This window comes from Stegastes partitus, unplaced genomic scaffold (assembly GCF_000690725.1).
Source record: "Stegastes partitus isolate 25-593 unplaced genomic scaffold, Stegastes_partitus-1.0.2 Scaffold130, whole genome shotgun sequence".
NCBI lineage: Eukaryota > Metazoa > Chordata > Actinopteri > Pomacentridae > Stegastes > Stegastes partitus.
Genome location: NW_007577861.1, coordinates 235,473 through 256,066, shown reverse-complemented (window position 1 = coordinate 256,066; position 20,594 = coordinate 235,473). Strand labels below are relative to the sequence as shown.

The window sequence follows — 20,594 nt, the reverse complement described above, 5'->3', positions numbered from 1 at the left end:
AATGAACTCCTAATTTGTGTTTTATTAAAGGCTGTAGACTTTCCATGGGCGTACAAATCTGTCAAAATTTAACCCCAAGTACTGAAGGGTCACTTACTGGCCCTATTTTCTGTCACACAGACGATGATGACTCTCATAATAACAGTGATACAGCTTATTTTAATAAACACAAAACGCGCAACCACCTTTTCATATTTTATTATTAAAAAACATTTTCAAAAACATAAATTCAGATACACACACACACAGCCCAAATAGGCAGGCCTTTCATGGATAGATTGCAGAAAGCCTCATTGTTCAAGATGACATTGGCAGTAGACCTCTGAAAGCAGTACCCAAATAAAAATGGCCCTTTATTACAGCTGCCAGTTGTAATCCAAAAGGACACATTGCAATAAAGACAAACAGTTCACATACACAAAAGTACTTAAAACACATTTCAGTAAATCATATCAAAAAACATCTCACCATTGCTGTCATACTAAAAATATATTCAGTGTACATAAAGCACGTGGCTCAGAGAGGTATAAGGATGATCTATAGGTTAATGTCAACTGAAGTTGTCACTTTAAAACCAGGATAGGCAAACCCTGAATTAAGATTTCACCATTCCTGGTGTATTAAGCGCTACATAATTTTTGCGAGGTAATAAAGTCAGTTTTTGTAAATTTTAATAGGATAGTGAGACATTTATTGGGTTAAACCAGCAACATGTCAGCAGCCTTTTTGTTTGATGCATTAAGAAAATGCATTTGTGTATTAGGACTAAAGTGTTTGAAAAGTGCATGACATTTTCCAAACACAAGTGGCAGAATGCATCACATTAAACTACAAATCAGCAGATTGCAGAGCAGTAGAATCCACTTTCTGATGGCTTCTCCTCCTTTTATCCAGCTGATGGGACAAAAAGTATAATATTTAGAAAAAATTCAACAGAAAGAATATGTACAGTTACTGTTACAAAAAGAACGAAGGTTACCTGTTCTTAATAGTACACAAGTCTTCTTGCATTCGTCTTCTGTTTCATATCGGTTGTCATTTCCACCACAGCCTCCGTACCAGAACTGTGCACAGGAGTTGGCCTGCTTGTCATAATACCAGTGGATGCTATAGTTCCGGCAGGTGCCTTGATCCAAGCTGAGGTTACAGCGAGGGTCAAGGGGAAGGACCTCTGGAAAAGTAATGGTATGTGAGACCCATGTTTTCCAAAGAATATTAATGTAGTAAACAAGAACAGTGCAATGAACCACGTCTTCTAAGCATTTTTTGGTGTATTATGTGTTCGCAATGAAAAAGGACAGAAATAAAATGTACTTTAAGCCGATGGAATACATTCTAAATACATCAATTTCTGAGGGTGCTGTTGATGGATACTGTTTTCCCACAATGCACTGGACAAATAAAATGAAGGAGCTGCTCAAATTTGTAGACAAATTACAGATTTTGGTGGTGAAAATATACATTTTGTATCTGCATCGCTGGAAAAATGGTTGCTTTTGGTTTATGGTTGTTATTTTGTCGTACACAGCGATCTTAAAAGACCTGTTCTGGTGAAAATCATTTTTATAACCTTGTTTTCATGGTCATATAATATTTGTATATGTTAGAACACACATCATGGCAGAGCATTTCCAACAGATTATGACTCCTGGGGTCTCATATACACTAAAACTAAAGAACTGTTCTGTCAACTTGCATGGCAGACCTTTATCATTATTCTTCTTCAGAATTGGTTTCTGGTTCAAACTTGTATGGCTGAGTTACTCCAATCTAACTTGCTGTTGTGTAGTATTGAGTAGTTTTACAATGACGTTTGACTTGTCATAGTAGGTAAAGAACATTAGTGAAGTTTCATTCAAGTGTCCTGTGTGACAGTAGCCATTAAGCAAATGAAGCAGATATGTTGAATGTAGCCATTACTAATACTATTATTTTCATATTTTTCCGAGTGACATGTTAAAAAATGTACTTCACAAAGAAGGCAGACTGAGGAGGAGTGCAGTACTCACCTTCCGGCTGTGCTGGATTCACTACATTCTGCAACTGACCAGAGTTTGAGGATGAACCCGAGCCCACCGTCGACACAGATGTTGCAGATGAGGATGATGATGAAGAAGATGATGAAGATGATAGGACGACCTCCCTAGAGGTAGCGCTTTCTCTCACAGGTGACAACAGTGTGGTTTTGTTCACTATGGACACAGTGCCACCAACTGGCACGTGAGCCCTTAAGTCTAAATCTTCACCCTCATCATCTTCCACCTCCTACGGTAAAACAACAACATACAATATATGAGTATTGTGATAAATTCTCTACCACCAATAAAGACAATATAAAAAAAAATACATAGAAGTTTTCAGCAAAGACCTGAACTGGGAGCGGCTCAGCACTGATGGGCAGCGCGAAAGTGTCTCCACGAACTCGGCTGTTGGTGCGCCTCTGATTTTGGATCTCTTCTTGGTAATTGTAACCATTCCCATTGTTCCCATATCCATTATTTCCATAACCATAACCATTATTGCCGTAGCCATTGTATCCATTGGTATTCTCTCCATGTCCATTGTTACCAGTGAGACCATTGTTTCCATTCCAGTGTCCATTTGTAACACGATTGTAAATAAGGGCGCCGTTTTCATCTTCACAGAACTGGCTGACAAGTTTAGACTCTAATGCTGAGAAAAAAAAGAAAAGAAGACGAAATCTGTTAATTTTATGGACTTTACAACCTGTAGACTGAACACAACAATGAAGGAGTTTGATTTACATCATCTGACTGTGCTTATCACCTGGTAGAGTATTGAAGTCATCAATGAGGTACATGTGTTCACTGTCTGGATCCGAGGCAATGAGGTTGAGTTCTCGAAGGAACTCGGCTTGTGTAGGATCAGAAGAATTGACAATCCCCAGAGCGTACATCTCAATGTTTGCAGCATGAGCCTCCCGCACTGCGATGTCAAGTTTGACAGGCTCTCGTTTGTCTGTCTGACCATCAGTGATGACGATGGCGACTTTTCGAACTCCAGAGCGGGCGCCGAAGAAAGCCTCCTGAGTGGCCTTTCTAATGGCAGTGCCAGTGTAAGTGCCCTCACCCATATAAAGTGTCTTTCTGATTGCCTGCTTGACGTCCTGTTTGGTCATGTAGCGAGCCAAGTTGAACTCTAAGTGGACGTCCAGGCTGTAGAGCACCAGTCCGATTCTGGTGGCGTTTCGTCCCACTGTGGTCCGGTCCACCAACCTCGTGACAAAGTCTTTGATGATCTCAAAGTTCTCTGGGCCGACGCTCTCTGAACTGTCGATGACGAACACCAGTTCCATTGGTCTTTCTTTGCACTTGATGCCACATCCTGAAAATAATACAATACAGTTAACTCTTGACCACTGTCTTGTTCTGAGGTTTGCTTCATGCTACTTTAAAGCTTATCCATAGTTGTTGTTCTTTTTGTTCAGGCAATGCTCAAGTGACAATGTTGAGGTAAATGATGTGTCCTAACTTTAGCGAAATTGACTGAGAACTGTCAACTCACAGTAGTTCTCCTCAGTGTTGTGGAGCATTATAGCGTCTTTACGCTACTTGTTTTGGGTTTCAGATCAGCACCTCCACTGTATTGGTTTGCTTTTCCTGTTCCTATTGCAGTTGCAGATGTTTGTCAAACAAATCACTTTATTTTCAGTGTAGTTTTGTGTTGGAGATTGTGTTATTCCACATTTTAACACCATTTTTGCTGCAAGTACATAGTTTCGAAAACTTGGTTATCAGTCTTGATTACTAGTAACTGGTATCGGCACTAAAAAAACACACACTATTTGATCACTAGTTGGCAATAAAGTTAGCAGCGAAAGAGCCACATAGGCCACAGCAGAAAAGAAAGAACTTGAATTATTAGACTTAAAATACTCAGGCGAGCAGAAGAATGACTCCAAATGAAATGTACATTTTGCTCAGTGTTGCTTATTGTGTGATGGATGTGTTAATGTTTGCTTACAATTGAAAGTAATATCAGTTTTGCTTTGTTTATGGTGTGTTCTGCTTCCCCCAAGTGGCCAAATGAAACAAATTTATTCTGCTTTAAAAATGTTTAACTCCTACAAATTCATGGAACCTGAATCTGGACCAAACCTCTTATACCTATTCTGCCATTTGACTCATTCATGTTGGCAGTGAATCCAAAGTTTCTCTCCGAACAGATTTATTACATCTCCTTGGAGATTTCACACCGCTACGTGCTCTCTCCTTTAGACAGTTTTTAAAAAATTTACTTGGTGTATAGTCTTACCACAGATTTCTTTGATCAACTTAATGATGTCTTCTCTCTGAAAAATGTAGAAAACACACATTAAGCTGTGCGTTTTTTCAAAAATAGTTAAACATGTGTTGAATGAATGAACTCACAGTGAGGCCTGGGTCTCCCTTTACTCCGGCCCTTCCCTAGGATTTGAAAAGACAATATCACACTTTTAACTGTTGCAATATTTAAAACATCTGTAATTCCTTGAATGGTTGTGTTGATAATGGTTGTGATGATGTGACTGTGATTATTACTATCCAATATTTTGCTAATATCAAGCACCTAATCTGATTTGAGAGTATACTAGCTGTCATATACTGTACATAGACTTCTTTAAACATTTATTATGACTTTTATTTATTCTACCATCTCGCCAGGAACTCCAGGATCTCCCAGGTCTCCTTTTGTACCCTTCATTCCCCTCTCCCCCTGCAATCCACGATCCCCCTGCAACAACACAAGAGTAATCAATCAGTCAGAGAGTAGCTAATTAGATATAATTTCGATGTTTGCAGGATGCATGTAAATACATCACCTTAGCTCCAGGAAATCCGTCTCCTTGAGGCCCTCTAGGCCCAGTCATTCCTTGAGATCCTGGTTCACCCTGAAATGTGATTCAAGTTTTTATTGCATCACACTGAAGAGTTCCAAGCTTCCAAATGGTCATAAATTATAGTTACATCTTATCCTGCAGCCAGATTTTCAAGCAGTTCTTTGTGTAACGCCAGACAAGAACCTGAAGTCATGTTTCACTCTTACTGCACTTATGCACTGTGAGGATTTACCTTTGGACCTTGAATACCTTCTCCTGGAGGTCCATTTGGGCCAAGAGGTCCTGGTCGCCCAATATTACCCTTAAAACACACATTTAAGATTAATATTTATGAACCAACAACCTGCAAACTGGCACAAAGCAAACAATCAAGCAAATTAGAACAAACATGCAAACATGTACCTTATATTCTGTCAAAGGTTTGATGTGTTTAGATATTAGTTTCAGATGTGATTGTTAATTATATTTAGATCACACTGTATAGTAGGACATTCTACTTACCGGTGGCCCTTGCAATCCCTCTCCAGGTGGACCAGGCAAACCTGGTAATCCTCTAAAGCCAACGTCTCCCTGGAAAGACATGATATTATTAAATGTGCACCAATATTCATTCTATCTGCCTCCATGTAGATGCAAAACATGTAAACACAAACCTTAGGACCAGGAATTCCTACTCCCTCTGGGCCGGGCTCGCCTGGTAAACCTGGCAAACCTGGAAGACCCTGGATAAAGTGCAGAAATAATTTTGATCTTAGCCAACTTGCATGAGACTGAATAGTTACAGAATTTCCAGACGTGCAAATTTCAAAGTTTCCAATGTTTTGGTTGATACGAACCACAGGGCCAGGCATGCCTTCTCCTTTTGGGCCTAGTGGACCTGGTGAACCGGGATGACCACGATCACCCTGATAAAATAAAGTTCATTGACAAGGACCAACAAAAATACCAGAATTAAATTTTTTATCCAAGTCAGAAGCTGCCAAAACAAAAAGGATGTTTAGATTTTGAACTTCCCGACATTCCTACCCACCTGAAAACTTAACCCAATCTAAGCTTAAATCGTGATATTTCATCCAAATCACTTTATTCTACAAGTCTCATTAAAAGATTGCAAAAAATAAATGGTACGTTTACCACATTCTGTAAAAAAATTAAAATTTTGCAGCTGTGACCAACAGTCTTATGACAAAAATTGTTGAATCAAGTTTTTTTTTTTTTTCAATTTTTGTAAAATGAATAATCAAAACAAATGTCAACTTTCATTTCTATTGAGGTGCAGGACTTCACATTGCAGTGAAAATGAGTCCACAGTGAGCAGAAATGTGACAGCATCAAAAAACACCCAGAAACCGGAATTCGGAGGGTTAATAAATGCTCCAAAGACACGTTAAATCAAAAAATTACAGCATTTACCTTTGGACCAGGTAGTCCGTGACCCGTCTCCCCAATAGGACCAGGAGGACCAGCAGGACCAAGGTCCCCCTGAACACAAGACAGTAAAGCCACAGTGATGACTGGTGGAAACAGTTTTTGATGCGTTACATTGCATCAGACTCCATTTGACAGTTCTTCTGACTGCCTGTCGAGATCAGTGACAGTTTAATGATGACGTTTTGGATTATTTACCTTTGGACCTGATATGGACCGTCCCGGCTGCCCTGGCATGCCCTGCTGGCCTGGTATCCCACGTTCACCCTGGAAGGTAAAAGTTGGCAGAATACTTCAGATCCAATTCATGCTTGTCTTTAACAATTTGTGCTGCCAACAGCTTCTGGAAGAGTCATTTTTTGGCTCTGTTCAAAGGTTGGGTTCCTGTGGCATAAATCTTCAACAACAGATTCATTGTACAATAAACAAGTAAAAGACAGGGGTTTCCACTACTTCACCAACGAAGCTGTCAAACAATAATAAGATGTTGTTGCTCCGTTCTACAAGTTAATTGAGTTCTTACCTTTGGTCCAGACGGTCCTGAGATCCCAGGAGGCCCATGTAACCCACGGATGCCCCTCAGACCCTGGTCGCCCTGGGAGCGAGCACCACAGACATCATCTGAGCGACCTTTTTTTGGGATTCCAATTGTGTCCTACGCAGAATATATGAGCTAAAACATACCTTCTCGCCTTGAGTGCCAATTCCTTGTGCTCCCTCTGGTCCTCTTAAACCAGGTAAACCAGGCTCCCCCTAAGAGAAGAACATGACAATACAGTAAATAATAAAAGTGTTTCTTTTCTTTATATGGCAGTGGGTGCAGAAAGTTAAATGTCACGGATTGCTGAGAAATAGGATTATGAGATGGAAGGTTTTTGTTTTTCTTTTAAGACTTTACCTTCTGTCCTGGAGCCCCATCTTCTCCAGGAAGACCAGGCAGACCACCAAGTCCTGCAGAGCCAGGTTCTCCCTGTAACAGCAGAATAGCGTTATTATTTATTTTTTTGGCATTTCTGCCTTAATATATGATGAAAGTGAAAAGAGACAAGACATATGGGGAGAAAGATCAGAGGAATGACATGCAGCAAGGGCCCAGGATGGCCAGGATTTCAAACAGACGCTCACTGCTGATGGCGTTTGCACCAATGTGGTATGTGCCCTGATGACATATTGGGTTGCCCCACTATTAGTATCAGTACATCGACATTCCTCTCATACCACATTATATGCCTCAGATCATGATCAAGCTGACACATTTTGTTCACGAGATGAGCTGCCTCACCTTTGGACCAGGTTCACCGATGCCTCTATCTCCTGGAGCTCCCTGCTCTCCTGGTAAACCTTGGTCTCCCTTGGAATAGAAATGATATGAAGGCAGACAAATAAGACAGTGCTGCCAGTGATTAAGTTGTTGACCATGTTTGAGCAGTTTACTGGTTGACACTTCGTTTTTTGGAGGGATTTTACAATATTCGGCTCATAACAAGCATGCAAACATTACATGGTGTATCTCGTCATGTTTGTTCACATTAAATAAGAGAATTAAAGTCTTTTTTTAACTTCAATGAAAAGTTTTACCCAGTAACTGGACAGTGTAAAATTATTATTCTAGACTGAGCTGAAGTCAAACTTTTATCAAAGCTCTTATTGTATAATCTGAACATTTATTCTAGAGGCTTTCTCACAAACCTTCGGTCCAGGTAAACCTTCTCCTGGAAGTCCTCTGACTCCTGGTGGACCTCTCGGCCCCTCAATTCCCTGTGCAATAATAATGATTAGTCAGTGCAGAATATGCTATTATTTAATTTTTATGTGTAAAAAAAAAAGTGAAAAACATAATTTGAGTAGTATTTAGGTAACATTCTGCCGACCTTCTCTCCCTGTATGCCCACTCCTACTAGTCCAGTCGGCCCTGGAGGACCAGAGGGCCCCAGTTCACCCTGAAGTAAAAAACAACAGTCAGTTTAATATATAAATATCAGTTCTGTGTGACTCTTTGACTATTTAGATGTGCATATACAGTATACCTACATCCACTTAACTGGATACTCCCATACAAACTACAGTTCAGTTCAGCAGTTCTTTCATAAATTCCACTAATGCAAAGTTTAGAAATTAAATTGTTGTTGACATTGTTGGAAATGCGTAAGTTGTATGGCAGTTACACATCAGACTGAGAAAAAACAAAACAGATTGTTTTCCTCAGAGAGCAAAATATTAGGAACTGCTCTGAATATAATGCAGTCCAGTACGACATAACCACTGGCCCTCAGTGTGTAACAACAAACTATCACCTCTGTCACAGTACAAAAAACTAACTTTCTGGCAGAATAGAGCATAACTTGTCTGTATTGTCTGTCCATTTTGGCTGATTGTTCGTACCCAAACCTGCAGTACACAGCCGCAATGACAAAACTGACTGATGGAGATGTTTTGAAATATAATAATTATTAGCTTTAAATGTTGCCATAAGATGCAAAGACAACCCCCTACAGCACAGCATCAACTGGAATCAACTGCTAAAAGAGATTCATTGACTGTGCAACGGATCCAAATATAACAGTTTCGATATTTTAGAAATTGCGTGTAATAATATTCCTTTCTTTTGTACTACCTGTGTAGTACAACCTTGTGTGCTACCCTTAGCTTTCCCACAGTATCCAGATGTTTAACTTTACACATTCCCACCTGCTCTGGCCTCAACAAGTCCAGCGTTATATGAAGAAATTGTTATAATTGTAGCCTAGAGGTGTTTTGGCTTCCTTTTATGGATTTCATTAGTGGTTTTGTTGTGTACATGTTGCATCGATTTCTCTTTGTTAAATGAGTTTACGACACACCCTCTCTCCTTTGATTCCTGCTCCCTGCTGTCCCCTCGGCCCCCTCGGTCCTGGAAGCCCTCGATCCCCCTGTAGAGCAAGAAAAAACAAAAAAAAACAACACAAGTAATCTCTGTCAGTTACATCACAGCAACTTCAGATTGGGTCGCAGCCAAGTCTGCATTGTTCTCAGCAAAGAGTATGGAAGAGGAGCGTGTTGCTTCTTGTTACTACTGATATAAAGTAAATCAATGGATGAGGAGTGCCACTGTCTATTTTTTTTTATTTTTTTTTGTCTTTGTGGAATTTCTTGAGTGCATGCATTTTTTTAACCTTTCCTAGTACCAGTGAATTATGAAGTGAAGGTGATTGGAGAAGAGAGGGTTTGATCACCTCTTATAGATCACCTGTCAGACGTAGAATTCAGCAGAGGAGCAAAAATTACGACTGCCAGGATGTCTGGCACAGGCTAAACAGATGTTTGATTGCTTGAGGCTATTTGCACTGTTCATTTTCCAAGACCTTCCTTCAACAAATAAAAGTTCCCTCAGATTTCTTGACAGAGAAGCTTCAACAGTCACATAAATATGCTCCTCCTATTGTCAAATTCACCCACAAGTTCTGTCTTGAGCTGCATTAGTGAGATTGTACTGATGCAGTTCTTGTAAGTTTTTCCTCTTCATTGGATATTAGACATGAATCTTGCTTTACTGAGGATCGGTTGCTTTCTTTGCTGCCATCGATATTAATGTACATACTACTGCTCCCCGCCTTGTGTTTCTTGGTTGAGTATCAGCTATGTCTGTTTGAAGGATGTGTCTACTGTATATTTCATGTTACAGCATGGAGAAAAGCATAGTTTTTACAGGCATAACAAAAGGGGGCGAGTAGTGACACTTGAGTGAACACCTGTGTTGTGAGTCAGTGAGCTGGAACAGAAGCAGATTTTGATGGATGTAGGGTATGAACTGCAGGATAGTATGGTTACACACTACCAGAAGACATGCTTAGTGTCTGTTAGCGACACGGTATTTAATGGCAGCTTATTTCTTCTCTTAGGACTGATTAATGCAATGTTTATGTGAACAGGTTTTGGTTACAATGATAGAAGTTCGTTAAAAGCTCATTTCGATCATGGACTCAAATATATTGCTGTTTTATCAAAGAAAATCTGCAGCTCCTAATTTCACATTGTTACCTGGATGATATGTTTGGTACGAGAGCAGCACAGATAGAAACACACTCAACAGAAATTACATTTGATATAACTGAACGATAAGCAAGGCTTTAAGCAACATTTCCCGACTAAAACAAATAAAATGAATAAATCTCAGCTTGGGACGCTTGTTGCTTGTCATCCCCACTGTTCAGCTTTAAATGATTGATCCATAACCTGAGAAAGTGTTCTGGCACAGTTTAGATTTGGCTAGTTAAATATTTACTGAACTCTGTAATTCAATTTACTACATATTTTCAGCCTTCATTGCTTGTCCAGCTTCAGTGGGCATGCATGTAGTACCATATGAGTCCAATAGAGCTATAAACTACTGAGCAACTTTGCTTTAAAGTCACCTCAGCAGAATTACTGATATCGAGACTAGCTTGCCTTTTCTATTCTGTATTTTAATGGATATCTTTATCCTCTATCTAGTTGAAATGTCCTGGGGATAGTGAAGTCTTTGTTGGCCCCGGTGTTTCATTCTATATTTTGTAAATTTAAGCATCTGCTGTATTTGATCATCAAGAAGTGTCAGTTCTGGTTCGTATCCTTGCAGACTACAGCTGATTAGTGTTGTTCAAATGTACAGTACACTTGTTTCCACATATTGTGAACTATTTAGACCTGAAGATCCAAAACCCTGTCCAAAGGATGCCATGTTTTTCAAATCATTAACAGCACAAGAGAAGAGCAAGAAGCTTTTTTGCTGTAGCATTTATCAAGATTTTTGTACAATCTAGGCATTACTAGATGGTCAACAGACAACCCACTGTGATTGAGTTCATCAGTAACTCATGAGGGCTTTAAAGCTTCTATTAGCAAGATGTTGAACATGAACACAGCATTTAAATAGCACCAAACAACTGTCTGCTGTGGGAAGATACAATGAAGTAATGGTGTTCATAGCAGAGAATAAAGTCACATCCCCTCTGTGTGTGCTAGAATCTGAGCTTCTCTGTTGTTTCTTTTGATAGTTGGTTTTGCCATTTGTGCATGTTCCTGTATGTGAGTCCCTCCCTTTGAAATGGTTGACGCTCTTTGAAACTGACTACTTCAACCAAACTGTAAAAGCAAGACGACAGATGCAGCTCAAAGCATTCATTTGATGTCCTAGATATCACCAAGTACTTTATTTATGTACTTTAAACTTAATTTATGTCTATTTGGTACATTTAATCTCAATGTGAGAGGCTCTGTTGCTATTTCGCTGCTGTCCCCAGTTTCTCCTTCACTCCACTATGTGTGCTCCAGTCCAGTGTGTGTCTGTTTCACAGACACAACCTTTGTGGTTGTAAGTAAATGTGAAGGGAGGTTGGAGCAGTGCCTGTTTGTTTTGGTCTGAGATTCTAGTGACAACCAGTGATTGTGAATGTTGGATGTAACACCTTTAACAGTTTTTTGTTAAGAATTCTGTCTTTTGCTCCTTTAGTCAATAAAATGTTTGTGACTGAATCCTGACGACGGCAGGCTGTTTTCAGTCCTCTAATAGTAGACTTGAAATTCTACCTTTGGTCCAGGAAACCCTTCGCCATGGGGTCCTTTTTCCCCCTGAACACCTTGTGGTCCTTGAGGTCCCTGTAAAGAACATCAGATTGTGGAATATGTCATGCAAAGATTGTGTATGTATAAGGGCTTTTTCACAGTATCTGCCTCCGTGACATGGACATCACTGACACAAAAACGTAGCACAGACTTGGATGCTTCTCAACTTACAGGGAGGCCGTGTTCACCTAGTCCTGGAGGACCAGGAGGACCTGGTCGGCCCTGGAATCCCATGTCGCCCTGCAGATTAATATAGGGAATTCATTTATTAACAGAACCACAAAAAATATAAATACCAAATGAAAACTACAAATAATAAATCACACAGAGGATAATCCACAACACGACTCACTTTTGGTCCAGGAAGTCCAATACCAGTTTCCCCTTGAATTCCTGGAGGGCCAGGTGGGCCCCGTTCACCCTGTGATCACAGACATAATAACACTTAAAACCAGCGTTCACTGCACTTTCAATCACGGTCCAACATACACAAGTGCTCAACCACTAATTTTCTATTATCCTTTAAATTGCTTTTTATCTCCTAATTTAAACCTTTGATGGTTTTGTGTTCAAGAACTGTGCAGAAAAGTGCTACAAGATGCTCCTTTGAAGCTGATAATGACGGAAATTCCTTAGGTATTGTGTGTACTATAAATCTGGGAGTGGATGAGAGATTTGATGGCTTCCTGTAGATAAGATTTCACAAATTTTCATTAAAACTCTGTGTTGAGCTTTAGTGATGTGTCATAAGACCGCAATGAACCGTTTCTAAAATAAAAAACTATTGGGAACTTTTTTTTATTACATTACAGTTTAGATCAATGGAAATATTTGCTTGAGATGTATGTAGCTTTTATCTAAAGATGAGGGGAAGATGATTGAAAAAAGGCTTGACATTTTATGGAACCATTCAGGCATGTGTACCATTTTGCTGCATTTTATTTGAATCTAACCAGAATCAATTGAAGCGTTACCATTATGGCGTCGTGACACCCAAACCAAGATACTTTCCTCATATAAACTGCAAGAATAAAATTAGTTTGTCCTATTGGTACTTTATTTTTGGGCCCCTAACACAAATGATGCAACATAGGGACCACCAAGACTCGTGTTGATGTTTGCAAAATTCTGCCTTCAGGTCCTCACATAGTGTGGTACTGATCACACAAAGACTTTACATATATATTATTGCACACCTTGCAGGAGAAGCTGATGATGCTTTAGGCACTTCCTAGTCTGTATTTAGAAACAGGATACAAGGCATTAGGAGGACCTGCAGTGAGATTCTTTGCTGATGGTTCATCCCTGCGCTTGTGAAATACAGTAATGATGGGGAAGACTTTGGCTGGTTGCCAAATCCTCAGACAGGGGTCTATTAGCAGACAAACAGGCTCTCTGTGCTGTAGGGTTACAACTGAGGTGGTAAACCTCCAACTTCTTGTTTAAAGTAATCATAAAAGGAAATGTAAAGGTCACAGCAGATGTGCACGATGAGGTGAGTAAAAGTTGTCAACAGGGGCTGACCTGCTTCCCCTGAGGGCCCTCTGGTCCCATGTCTCCATGTGGTCCTGGTAAACCCTGAGCAGGAACAACATACAGGCATAGTGAAGAAACATCCAGAAACATCAGATGTCTTTGTGCATGAGTGTTTGACTGCTGTGGAGGTTTCTGCATCTTATGTTTGTACAAAGAGGAGTTTCTCCAAGATTTCATAGACAGCATAGCTAAAGCACACAGTGACCCACAGTGGTGGTCCTACTGTCATACCATTGTCATGCTAAAATTCATCTGGATGGTCTTTAATAATGAAGAGGGAAATGCAATTTGTTGTACTCAACTCCAAGTGATTAACCGTCTTCTGTGTACTTGTCTAAACAATATAAAGTGTGAGCTTGTGAAGACAGGCTCTATAAACACATGAGTTATTACTTACCTGCAGACCTCTCTGCCCTCTTCCTCCAACTGAACCCTCAGGACCCTGAAGCACATCACACAGGAAAGAGACAGACCATAAAACATAACATACACACTGAGTAATATATAGCATTTATAGTGTTAACAGTGTTGTCGTACCCGGTCTCCTTTGATTCCTGGAGTGCCGCACTCACCCCTCTCACCCTGCGCAGAAATTACAAGCATTGTACAGGCTTGACTTGTATCCAGCACAATAAAATGTCAACATTGTCATTAATGTAAATTACACACCTTCTCTCCTTTGTAACCTGGTTTGCCCTGCAGACAAAAAATATTGAGATGTTATGTGTAAGCAAACCACAGAGACATCAATGCATATTTTATTATTTGTTGTTATGAATAGTGGCATTCACCTCACCACCCTGTCTCCCAGGTTCTCCACTTAATCCTGCTTCGCCCTGATGTAACAGGATTACACGGTGTCATTACATCGCTTAATATCCATTTCTCAAAGCTCTTGTAATGTAAACTGCATTTTGAGAGTGAAATTGATAGTAAAATAAGGTTTAGAAGAAAAAAAAGAAAGCTCTTATATGATTAGTCAGGTGCTCTGAATGTTCTGGAAGGGGAATGGGGAGGTAAGAAATGTGAAATGAAAAGATCTCATTGTCACTTCTATATTTGAGTGGCAGTGCTGTGGAGGAAGACAAATTAAGTTGCCAAAGCAGACACACATTAGCTGTGGACAGCTGTCAAAATGTAAAGACATGAAAGTATGTGAAACAGTATTTAGAGTCTTAAATGTCTCACAACATGGCATGTGAAGCCAACATTATGCATATTTGCAGGGGAATAAAATAGTCTGTTAATCCACCACAGTAGTCCAATGGGCCAAACCAAAACATGTTTATCAGTCTAACCATCTCTAATGTAATCCTCAAGGTTGACACCAGCTGACATTGCCCACTGTATGACAGTGATAAGCATTTTCTAAAAACAGAGCTTGATGGGAACATAAAGAAAAGAAAATATGACCTACAACGGAACCTTGTGGTACTCCACAGGAGATGAGTGAAGAGGACAAAGAAAAGCTAACAGTGACAACATAAACTGTTCTGTGTAACTACAAGACCAACAACTGATCCAAACTAATATTAGCAAGCAAACATTAATTTCTTTAAGAAGACACACAAGTTTACTTATGTGCATCATAATGCTGTGTATTAGCTGGCATCAGACATCTGCAATCTATCTGCAATTTAAATGTTACAAATTACCACCATATAATTGGTAATCATAAAAATAATATTAATAAATTCCACAATATTTGCTGATTACCTATTAGACTGGACTTTAAAGACACTGAATACACAAGTTCAGGGATGCCTAACAAAGAATTCAGGTGTGACGCTCTCAGGAAGTATTAAATAACAACTAAGTGAGCCTGCAAGCTAAGAATTTCATAGTCCATACGTCCATCTAAAGGCACGCACCTTTTGCCCTTTAAGCCCCGAGGCTCCGTCATCTCCGGGGCGACCTTTCTTGCCCTGGAGAATGAAACAAAATCTGGGTTAAGATTTGATTAATTTCCTTCTTTGACATTTTGCTCTCTCGTTGTTGTTCGCTGAAATCCCTCTAACAGGTGACGCTGTGACCCATAACCTGAAAATGAAAGGTTATCTCGACCACGTCGCAACAAAGTGAACGTTTTTTTTAATTTTTCTCTAGACAGGCATTGTTGGAGGCAGACAGTGGATAAAAGGTCAGTGGCCTGATGTCTGACAGGGCTACATGACAGCTGAACCTATGGGACATGAGGTATCTTGTCCACATGGCCAGGAGTCATTGTTTTGAGCTGCACCTGGACAGTGTGTCAGTTCCTCGCCACCAGAAATCACTAGTTTGTGGTCATTAAGCTAATAAAGCAATTACGAGAGTCTCTTAGTCTGAGTGTAGGAATGTGAAGAATCTGTGTGGTGGAGAAAGCACCTGGTCACACAGCTGTCTGTCAGCAACATGATCGTCTGCCAGACGGCTTGACCTTACCTGAGCTGTGTGTTATCTGAGGAGGAGAGGGGAGTCTGAGGAGGTTTGGATGTGAGTTGAAATGTGCAAGTGGGTGTCTAGAGCCCCTGGGATCAAGTTATTCACACATCATGCTGAATTGATGTGTGATATCTGGTGTTTCGTACTGCAGTCACTGTCTCACTGACTGACTGAGGTTGTTGGTTGGTTGTCTCCAAAGGTGGAAGAAGCACTCAGATCTTGCGAATAAGAAAAATGACCAGTTTTACAATACTTCAAGTTTCAAGTAAGAGTCATGCATCTGAATTTATCATAAACTACAAATGTGTCTGTGTCAACATACATGTAAAGCAAAAAAAGCAAAAGTACTCATTAGGCATATTTTAGAATATTGTATGCACTGATGTGTTTATCTCTTTACTGTTGATGCTGATAAAAGGATTTCACTATCTTATAAAGTTTTTCCTCCTGGGTAGCTTGTGAGTTTCCTCTTTGGGGTTGATAAATCTTGATATTAATCTGGAAAATTACATCATAATTTATTAAACTACATCTGCAAAGTAACTATGATTATCAAATACATTTAGTGGAAGAAAAAGGACAGTATTTGCCTTTGAATTGTGATGAAGCAGAAGCAAGAGGGAGCTGAAAATGGAAATGATCAAGAAAAGTGGCTCAAAATTACACTTAAGTCCAGCACTTGAGTAAATGTACTTCCAGCACCAGTTGCATGTGAGATTTATGATGGCCAAAGGTCCAGTTTTATAGGAAGTGAAACCCTAAATGTGGTGCCTCTGGTTTCCATGGTGGACATCTCATGTCGCATGAGAAATGCACAATAACTGGCCGAGACAAATATATTTCTCAGGGAATAGTACACTACAGTCCTTCTTTCCTTTTCCTGTTGCCATAGATTTGTCTTCAGAATGTGGGTCGAGACCACCTATCCACTTACTTGTGCAAATGCCTGTAAGCTATACTGAGAAAGCAAGCAATTACCTTGTCTGCACAAAAAAAAAAAACTACACAATTACCATTCCTAAAACCTCAGGATCCTGTTAAATTTCTCACTAGATGTCAGAAATCCTTTCTTGTGACAGATGACACTTCAAAGGAAACTGTTGTTTGGTTTTGGGGTATTTTGGAAAAGTCTGAGTAAAAATACTCACCGCAGGCCCGGCGGATCCCTTCTCTCCTTTCTCACAAGCACATCTCTGAGCCAGAGGGCACTTCAAAAAGAAGAGGCATGTTTGTGAAACTGTCATGAATGTAAATGTGTACAGTCAAAGCCAGTCCCTTCACCTAATTGCATTTTATTAAACATCTGTGAATGAGCTGATAATTGTCACTGTACTTACTCCTTCATCAGCTAAGGTCGTCTGCAAAGAAAACAAAAGTTCATGAATATCGGACAGAATTTAAATTGCAGGACTATATTGCAAACACTATGTTGTCTCATTTATTGCAGAGATGTGGATGTGTTTATATGAGTTAATGTTGCACAATACAGTAGTTTTGGGAAACCAAGTGGATCATTTCATAAAATTGTTTGCAGTAAATCTGATAAAGACATAATATTCCTGAGAGTCTGATTGTAATAAATAAATGGATTAAATGCAGGGGACATAACCATATGCAAGTCACATGTTACTGTAAAGAAACTATGACTGTCTAAACCAAATTGTTTCTGCTTTAAGGAATGCAACAGGAGGTTGCAAGACACAGTTTTTTCCTGAAAGAGACAAAAGAATGACCCACTATTGAAGGAAATCCCGGGGGCTTTGCTCAGTTGACAAGCAGATGTCAAACAGCTTTTTCTTTAAAAAAGCGGCAGAGAAAAGCTTAAATCCTGATCTGTCATGCACATTCTTGCATTTGTTTCTCCAGAGCATTGTCTTCATTCCATGTCTATACAGATTCCTGAACAGGCCTGTCCATGTGCCAACACTGAAGTGACTGAAGTGATTCAAAGCTAAAACATCAATTTTCTTCTCAGTGCAGTCTGTGGAAAGACAAGGTATCATACTCACAATGGCAGTGGCGATTTTTTCCACTATGTCCTCATCCTGTAAATTATGGAGGAAGTTGGAGGTGGGGGAGCTGGCGAGCAGACGGAGCTGAGCTACGTTGGCTGGCTCGTTGGCTGCCCGGGTGATGCCCAGAGTGAAGAATTTGATACCCTGGTTCTTGGCGTCAGCAACAGCAGAGAAAATGTCAGGGTTCCTCGGGTGGGAGATGCCATCTGTGAGCAGCACTGCCACTTTGATGCTGCTGAGGCTGGATTCCTCCAGGTAGATCTTGGTGATGTTGGTGATGGCGTAGGTGGTGTAGGTGCCGTGCCCAATGTAGATGATGGGCGCTATCCGGGTCTTGAAGTTCTCTGAGCCCCTCCACTGTGTGAAGGTTTGCTCTGTGATAACGTGGCTGCTGTACTGCAGCAGGGCGACCCTCAAACTCAAGCTGCGGCCGGTCTGCAGCCGTACGCCCTGGAGTCTGTCCACCATGTTCATGGCGAACTGCTTTTCCTGCTCATGGTTATCTTTGGCACTCTCAGAGCTGTCCAACAGGAAGGAGAGCTCCAAGCTGCAGTCTTCATCGAGGATAGCTGTGAACAAACGGATTGAGACTCTCTGCAGACATGTTTTACAAGTGTGTGCTGAATCAACTGCAACTTGATTTTAATCTGACATTTTTTAAAAACAAAATTAAACGTTCACACAATGGAGGTATAAACCAGTTATAGAACAGTACAATCAGTGTGAAAAAATACATTTTCTATGTTGACAAAGCTGGCAAAACCAAGGAAACGGATGCACCACAATTAAGGCTCTAATAATAAGAATAAAAATCTTATTTGTTTTGCTTTCATTCATTTCATTCATTTTCTTACCTTGTCCATCATAAACATTTGCAGTCACAGGTTTGGCCCTGGACTTCTTGTTAGTTATCCTCCCTTCATAAAAGTCCTGGGCCCAGACGCTGCACAGTGCTGTGACCAGCAGCACTGACGCAAAGGAGGGGAACATCCTTGAAGAAAAACAGAAGCAATAATTCAAAATCATTCCTAAGGGTCAGCAAAAGTGATTTTAACATCAAAGCAGAACAGATAGTAAAGTAAACCGCTAAATATTAGTTTAAAATAGGGGCAAGTAACCGTCTTCACACTTACTCACAATCCAACCTCCTTTGGAAATGTTAGAGTTTCTAGTATTTCAGCCCAAAATGCAGGCTTAAAAAAAGGCAGCAGGACCAGCGGAGGAGCAGCGAGCACAGTGAGGGCTCCAGTTAGTGCATTGACTGAGCAGAAGCAGCGGCAGTGTCAGTCATCCTGGAAGAAAAGAGTGAGAGACCCTGAGACACTCACTCCTCCTTTATAAGGAGGCACCAACAGACCAGATCCACTGGAGTCGTGCCAAGACTCCTGCTCTTGCCTCAGGGCAGGGGAAGGCTGCTGGGATATGTTTGCAAGAGAGAAACAACATTGTGTGTGTGTGTTTGCCAAAAGTGGCGTTTTAATCAATGCAAGTGCAATCAACTACAAGACAGTAACTAATTTTTAAATACCACAGAGTTACAGTTATCATGCTGGATTTAATACATTTGTCACACTTTGTCTCATTAGCAACCATCACATTGAAATTCTGTCTTCATCCTAAACTCACATTAGAGTTATATGCATTTCATTACACAGTGTTAGCTTTGACATCACATTGCTTGTGGTGAGGTGGACTAACATGTACAGTTAAAGTAACTTTAAAGAGTTCTTTAAAAAGTGGCATTGATGCCAGCGTAAATCCCACAGGTATCAGGTTTTTCTTTTAAATTTAGGGGCCCTAATGCCGAAGGCCTGGTCACCTTTGATCTCTGGCCTGGACTTTGGAATGACCATTAAGGTCCTGCCTGAGGAGGCTTGAAAGGTCCAGCTATAGTTACTTTAATTTTGAGATACCAAAAAATGTCAACTGTTGTAGAGATGCTAAAAAAAAAATAAAATAAAAAAAAGGGGGAATTAGATCTGTTTTATTTAAGAAAAAGAGGATGATCCCAGTACTTCCAACAGAAACTTCAAATAGTACATGAAAACTGAAGTGACTCAAGGACAAAAGGCTCTAGAACAGCTTAGAAACATGACATGGCAGACAGGCAGTTTAAACAATAATTTATTGGTACACAGGAAAATAAATACAAAACTCAAGGAGGTTTGCAGGCAGGGCAAACTACACCTATTAGTGGTTGGCTGAACAAAAGAACTAAGACACAGAACCGAGTTTCGGCACCACCGAGTCGGGAACCGGGAAACCAAAACTAGACTAAACAGTGGAGCAACTAAAAGAGGACACCAAAAGGTGCTAACGAGGAAAATGAGCAATCAACAGAAAAAGCTAGCAGACAAAACGCAATCTATAAAAAGATAGCGCTACGCACAGACTGGCGGACTTAATTCAGAGCGAGGAGAAACAGAACGTACGGACAGGTAGAGGGCCGGAAGCCGGAGACGGCGGAGCCCCCCGGGGTCCGGACTCGGGCCGGTGGCCGGAGACGGACTCGGGCCGGGGAGCCAGAGAAGCCTCTCGGGAGCCGGAGACGGCGGAGCCGCCCGGGGGAACCGGACTCGGGCCGGGAGCCGGAGAAGCCTCCCGGGGGCGGAGACGGTGGAGCCCCCCAAAGGGAGCCGGACTCGGACTGGAGCCGGAGAAGCCTTCCGGGAGCCGGAGAAGCCTCCCGGGTGCCGGAGACGGCGGATCCCCCCGGGGGAGCCGGACTCGGGCCGGGAGACGGTGGAGCCTCCCGTGAGCAGGAGAAGCCT

General features: G+C 40.8%; 1 protein-coding gene across 1 annotated transcript in view; it reads right to left on the bottom strand.

Moving 5' to 3' along the window:
• Nucleotides 1-886: 886 nt before the first annotated feature.
• The window catches only part of col28a2a (collagen, type XXVIII, alpha 2a), a 27,110-nt gene continuing 7,402 nt past the window's right edge, over nt 887-20,594 (bottom strand). Inside the window, exons 4-39 of the mRNA XM_008278727.1 lie at nt 20,260-20,592; nt 18,678-18,814; nt 17,818-18,392; nt 17,146-17,166; nt 16,957-17,016; nt 15,256-15,309; nt 14,176-14,220; nt 14,054-14,080; nt 13,922-13,966; nt 13,782-13,826; nt 13,373-13,426; nt 12,201-12,269; nt 12,020-12,088; nt 11,813-11,881; nt 9,109-9,177; nt 8,140-8,208; nt 7,958-8,026; nt 7,551-7,619; nt 7,167-7,238; nt 6,953-7,021; nt 6,792-6,863; nt 6,467-6,535; nt 6,254-6,322; nt 5,677-5,745; nt 5,494-5,562; nt 5,342-5,410; nt 5,073-5,141; nt 4,823-4,891; nt 4,654-4,734; nt 4,392-4,427; nt 4,276-4,312; nt 2,788-3,345; nt 2,369-2,673; nt 2,010-2,265; nt 980-1,171; nt 887-894 (exon numbers count right to left, since the gene is read on the bottom strand). Of these exons, the coding sequence (XP_008276949.1) occupies nt 887-894; nt 980-1,171; nt 2,010-2,265; nt 2,369-2,673; nt 2,788-3,345; nt 4,276-4,312; nt 4,392-4,427; nt 4,654-4,734; nt 4,823-4,891; nt 5,073-5,141; nt 5,342-5,410; nt 5,494-5,562; nt 5,677-5,745; nt 6,254-6,322; nt 6,467-6,535; nt 6,792-6,863; nt 6,953-7,021; nt 7,167-7,238; nt 7,551-7,619; nt 7,958-8,026; nt 8,140-8,208; nt 9,109-9,177; nt 11,813-11,881; nt 12,020-12,088; nt 12,201-12,269; nt 13,373-13,426; nt 13,782-13,826; nt 13,922-13,966; nt 14,054-14,080; nt 14,176-14,220; nt 15,256-15,309; nt 16,957-17,016; nt 17,146-17,166; nt 17,818-18,392; nt 18,678-18,814; nt 20,260-20,592 (4,048 nt within the window). The remainder of the gene's footprint in view (nt 895-979; nt 1,172-2,009; nt 2,266-2,368; nt 2,674-2,787; nt 3,346-4,275; nt 4,313-4,391; nt 4,428-4,653; nt 4,735-4,822; nt 4,892-5,072; nt 5,142-5,341; nt 5,411-5,493; nt 5,563-5,676; nt 5,746-6,253; nt 6,323-6,466; nt 6,536-6,791; nt 6,864-6,952; nt 7,022-7,166; nt 7,239-7,550; nt 7,620-7,957; nt 8,027-8,139; nt 8,209-9,108; nt 9,178-11,812; nt 11,882-12,019; nt 12,089-12,200; nt 12,270-13,372; nt 13,427-13,781; nt 13,827-13,921; nt 13,967-14,053; nt 14,081-14,175; nt 14,221-15,255; nt 15,310-16,956; nt 17,017-17,145; nt 17,167-17,817; nt 18,393-18,677; nt 18,815-20,259; nt 20,593-20,594) is intronic.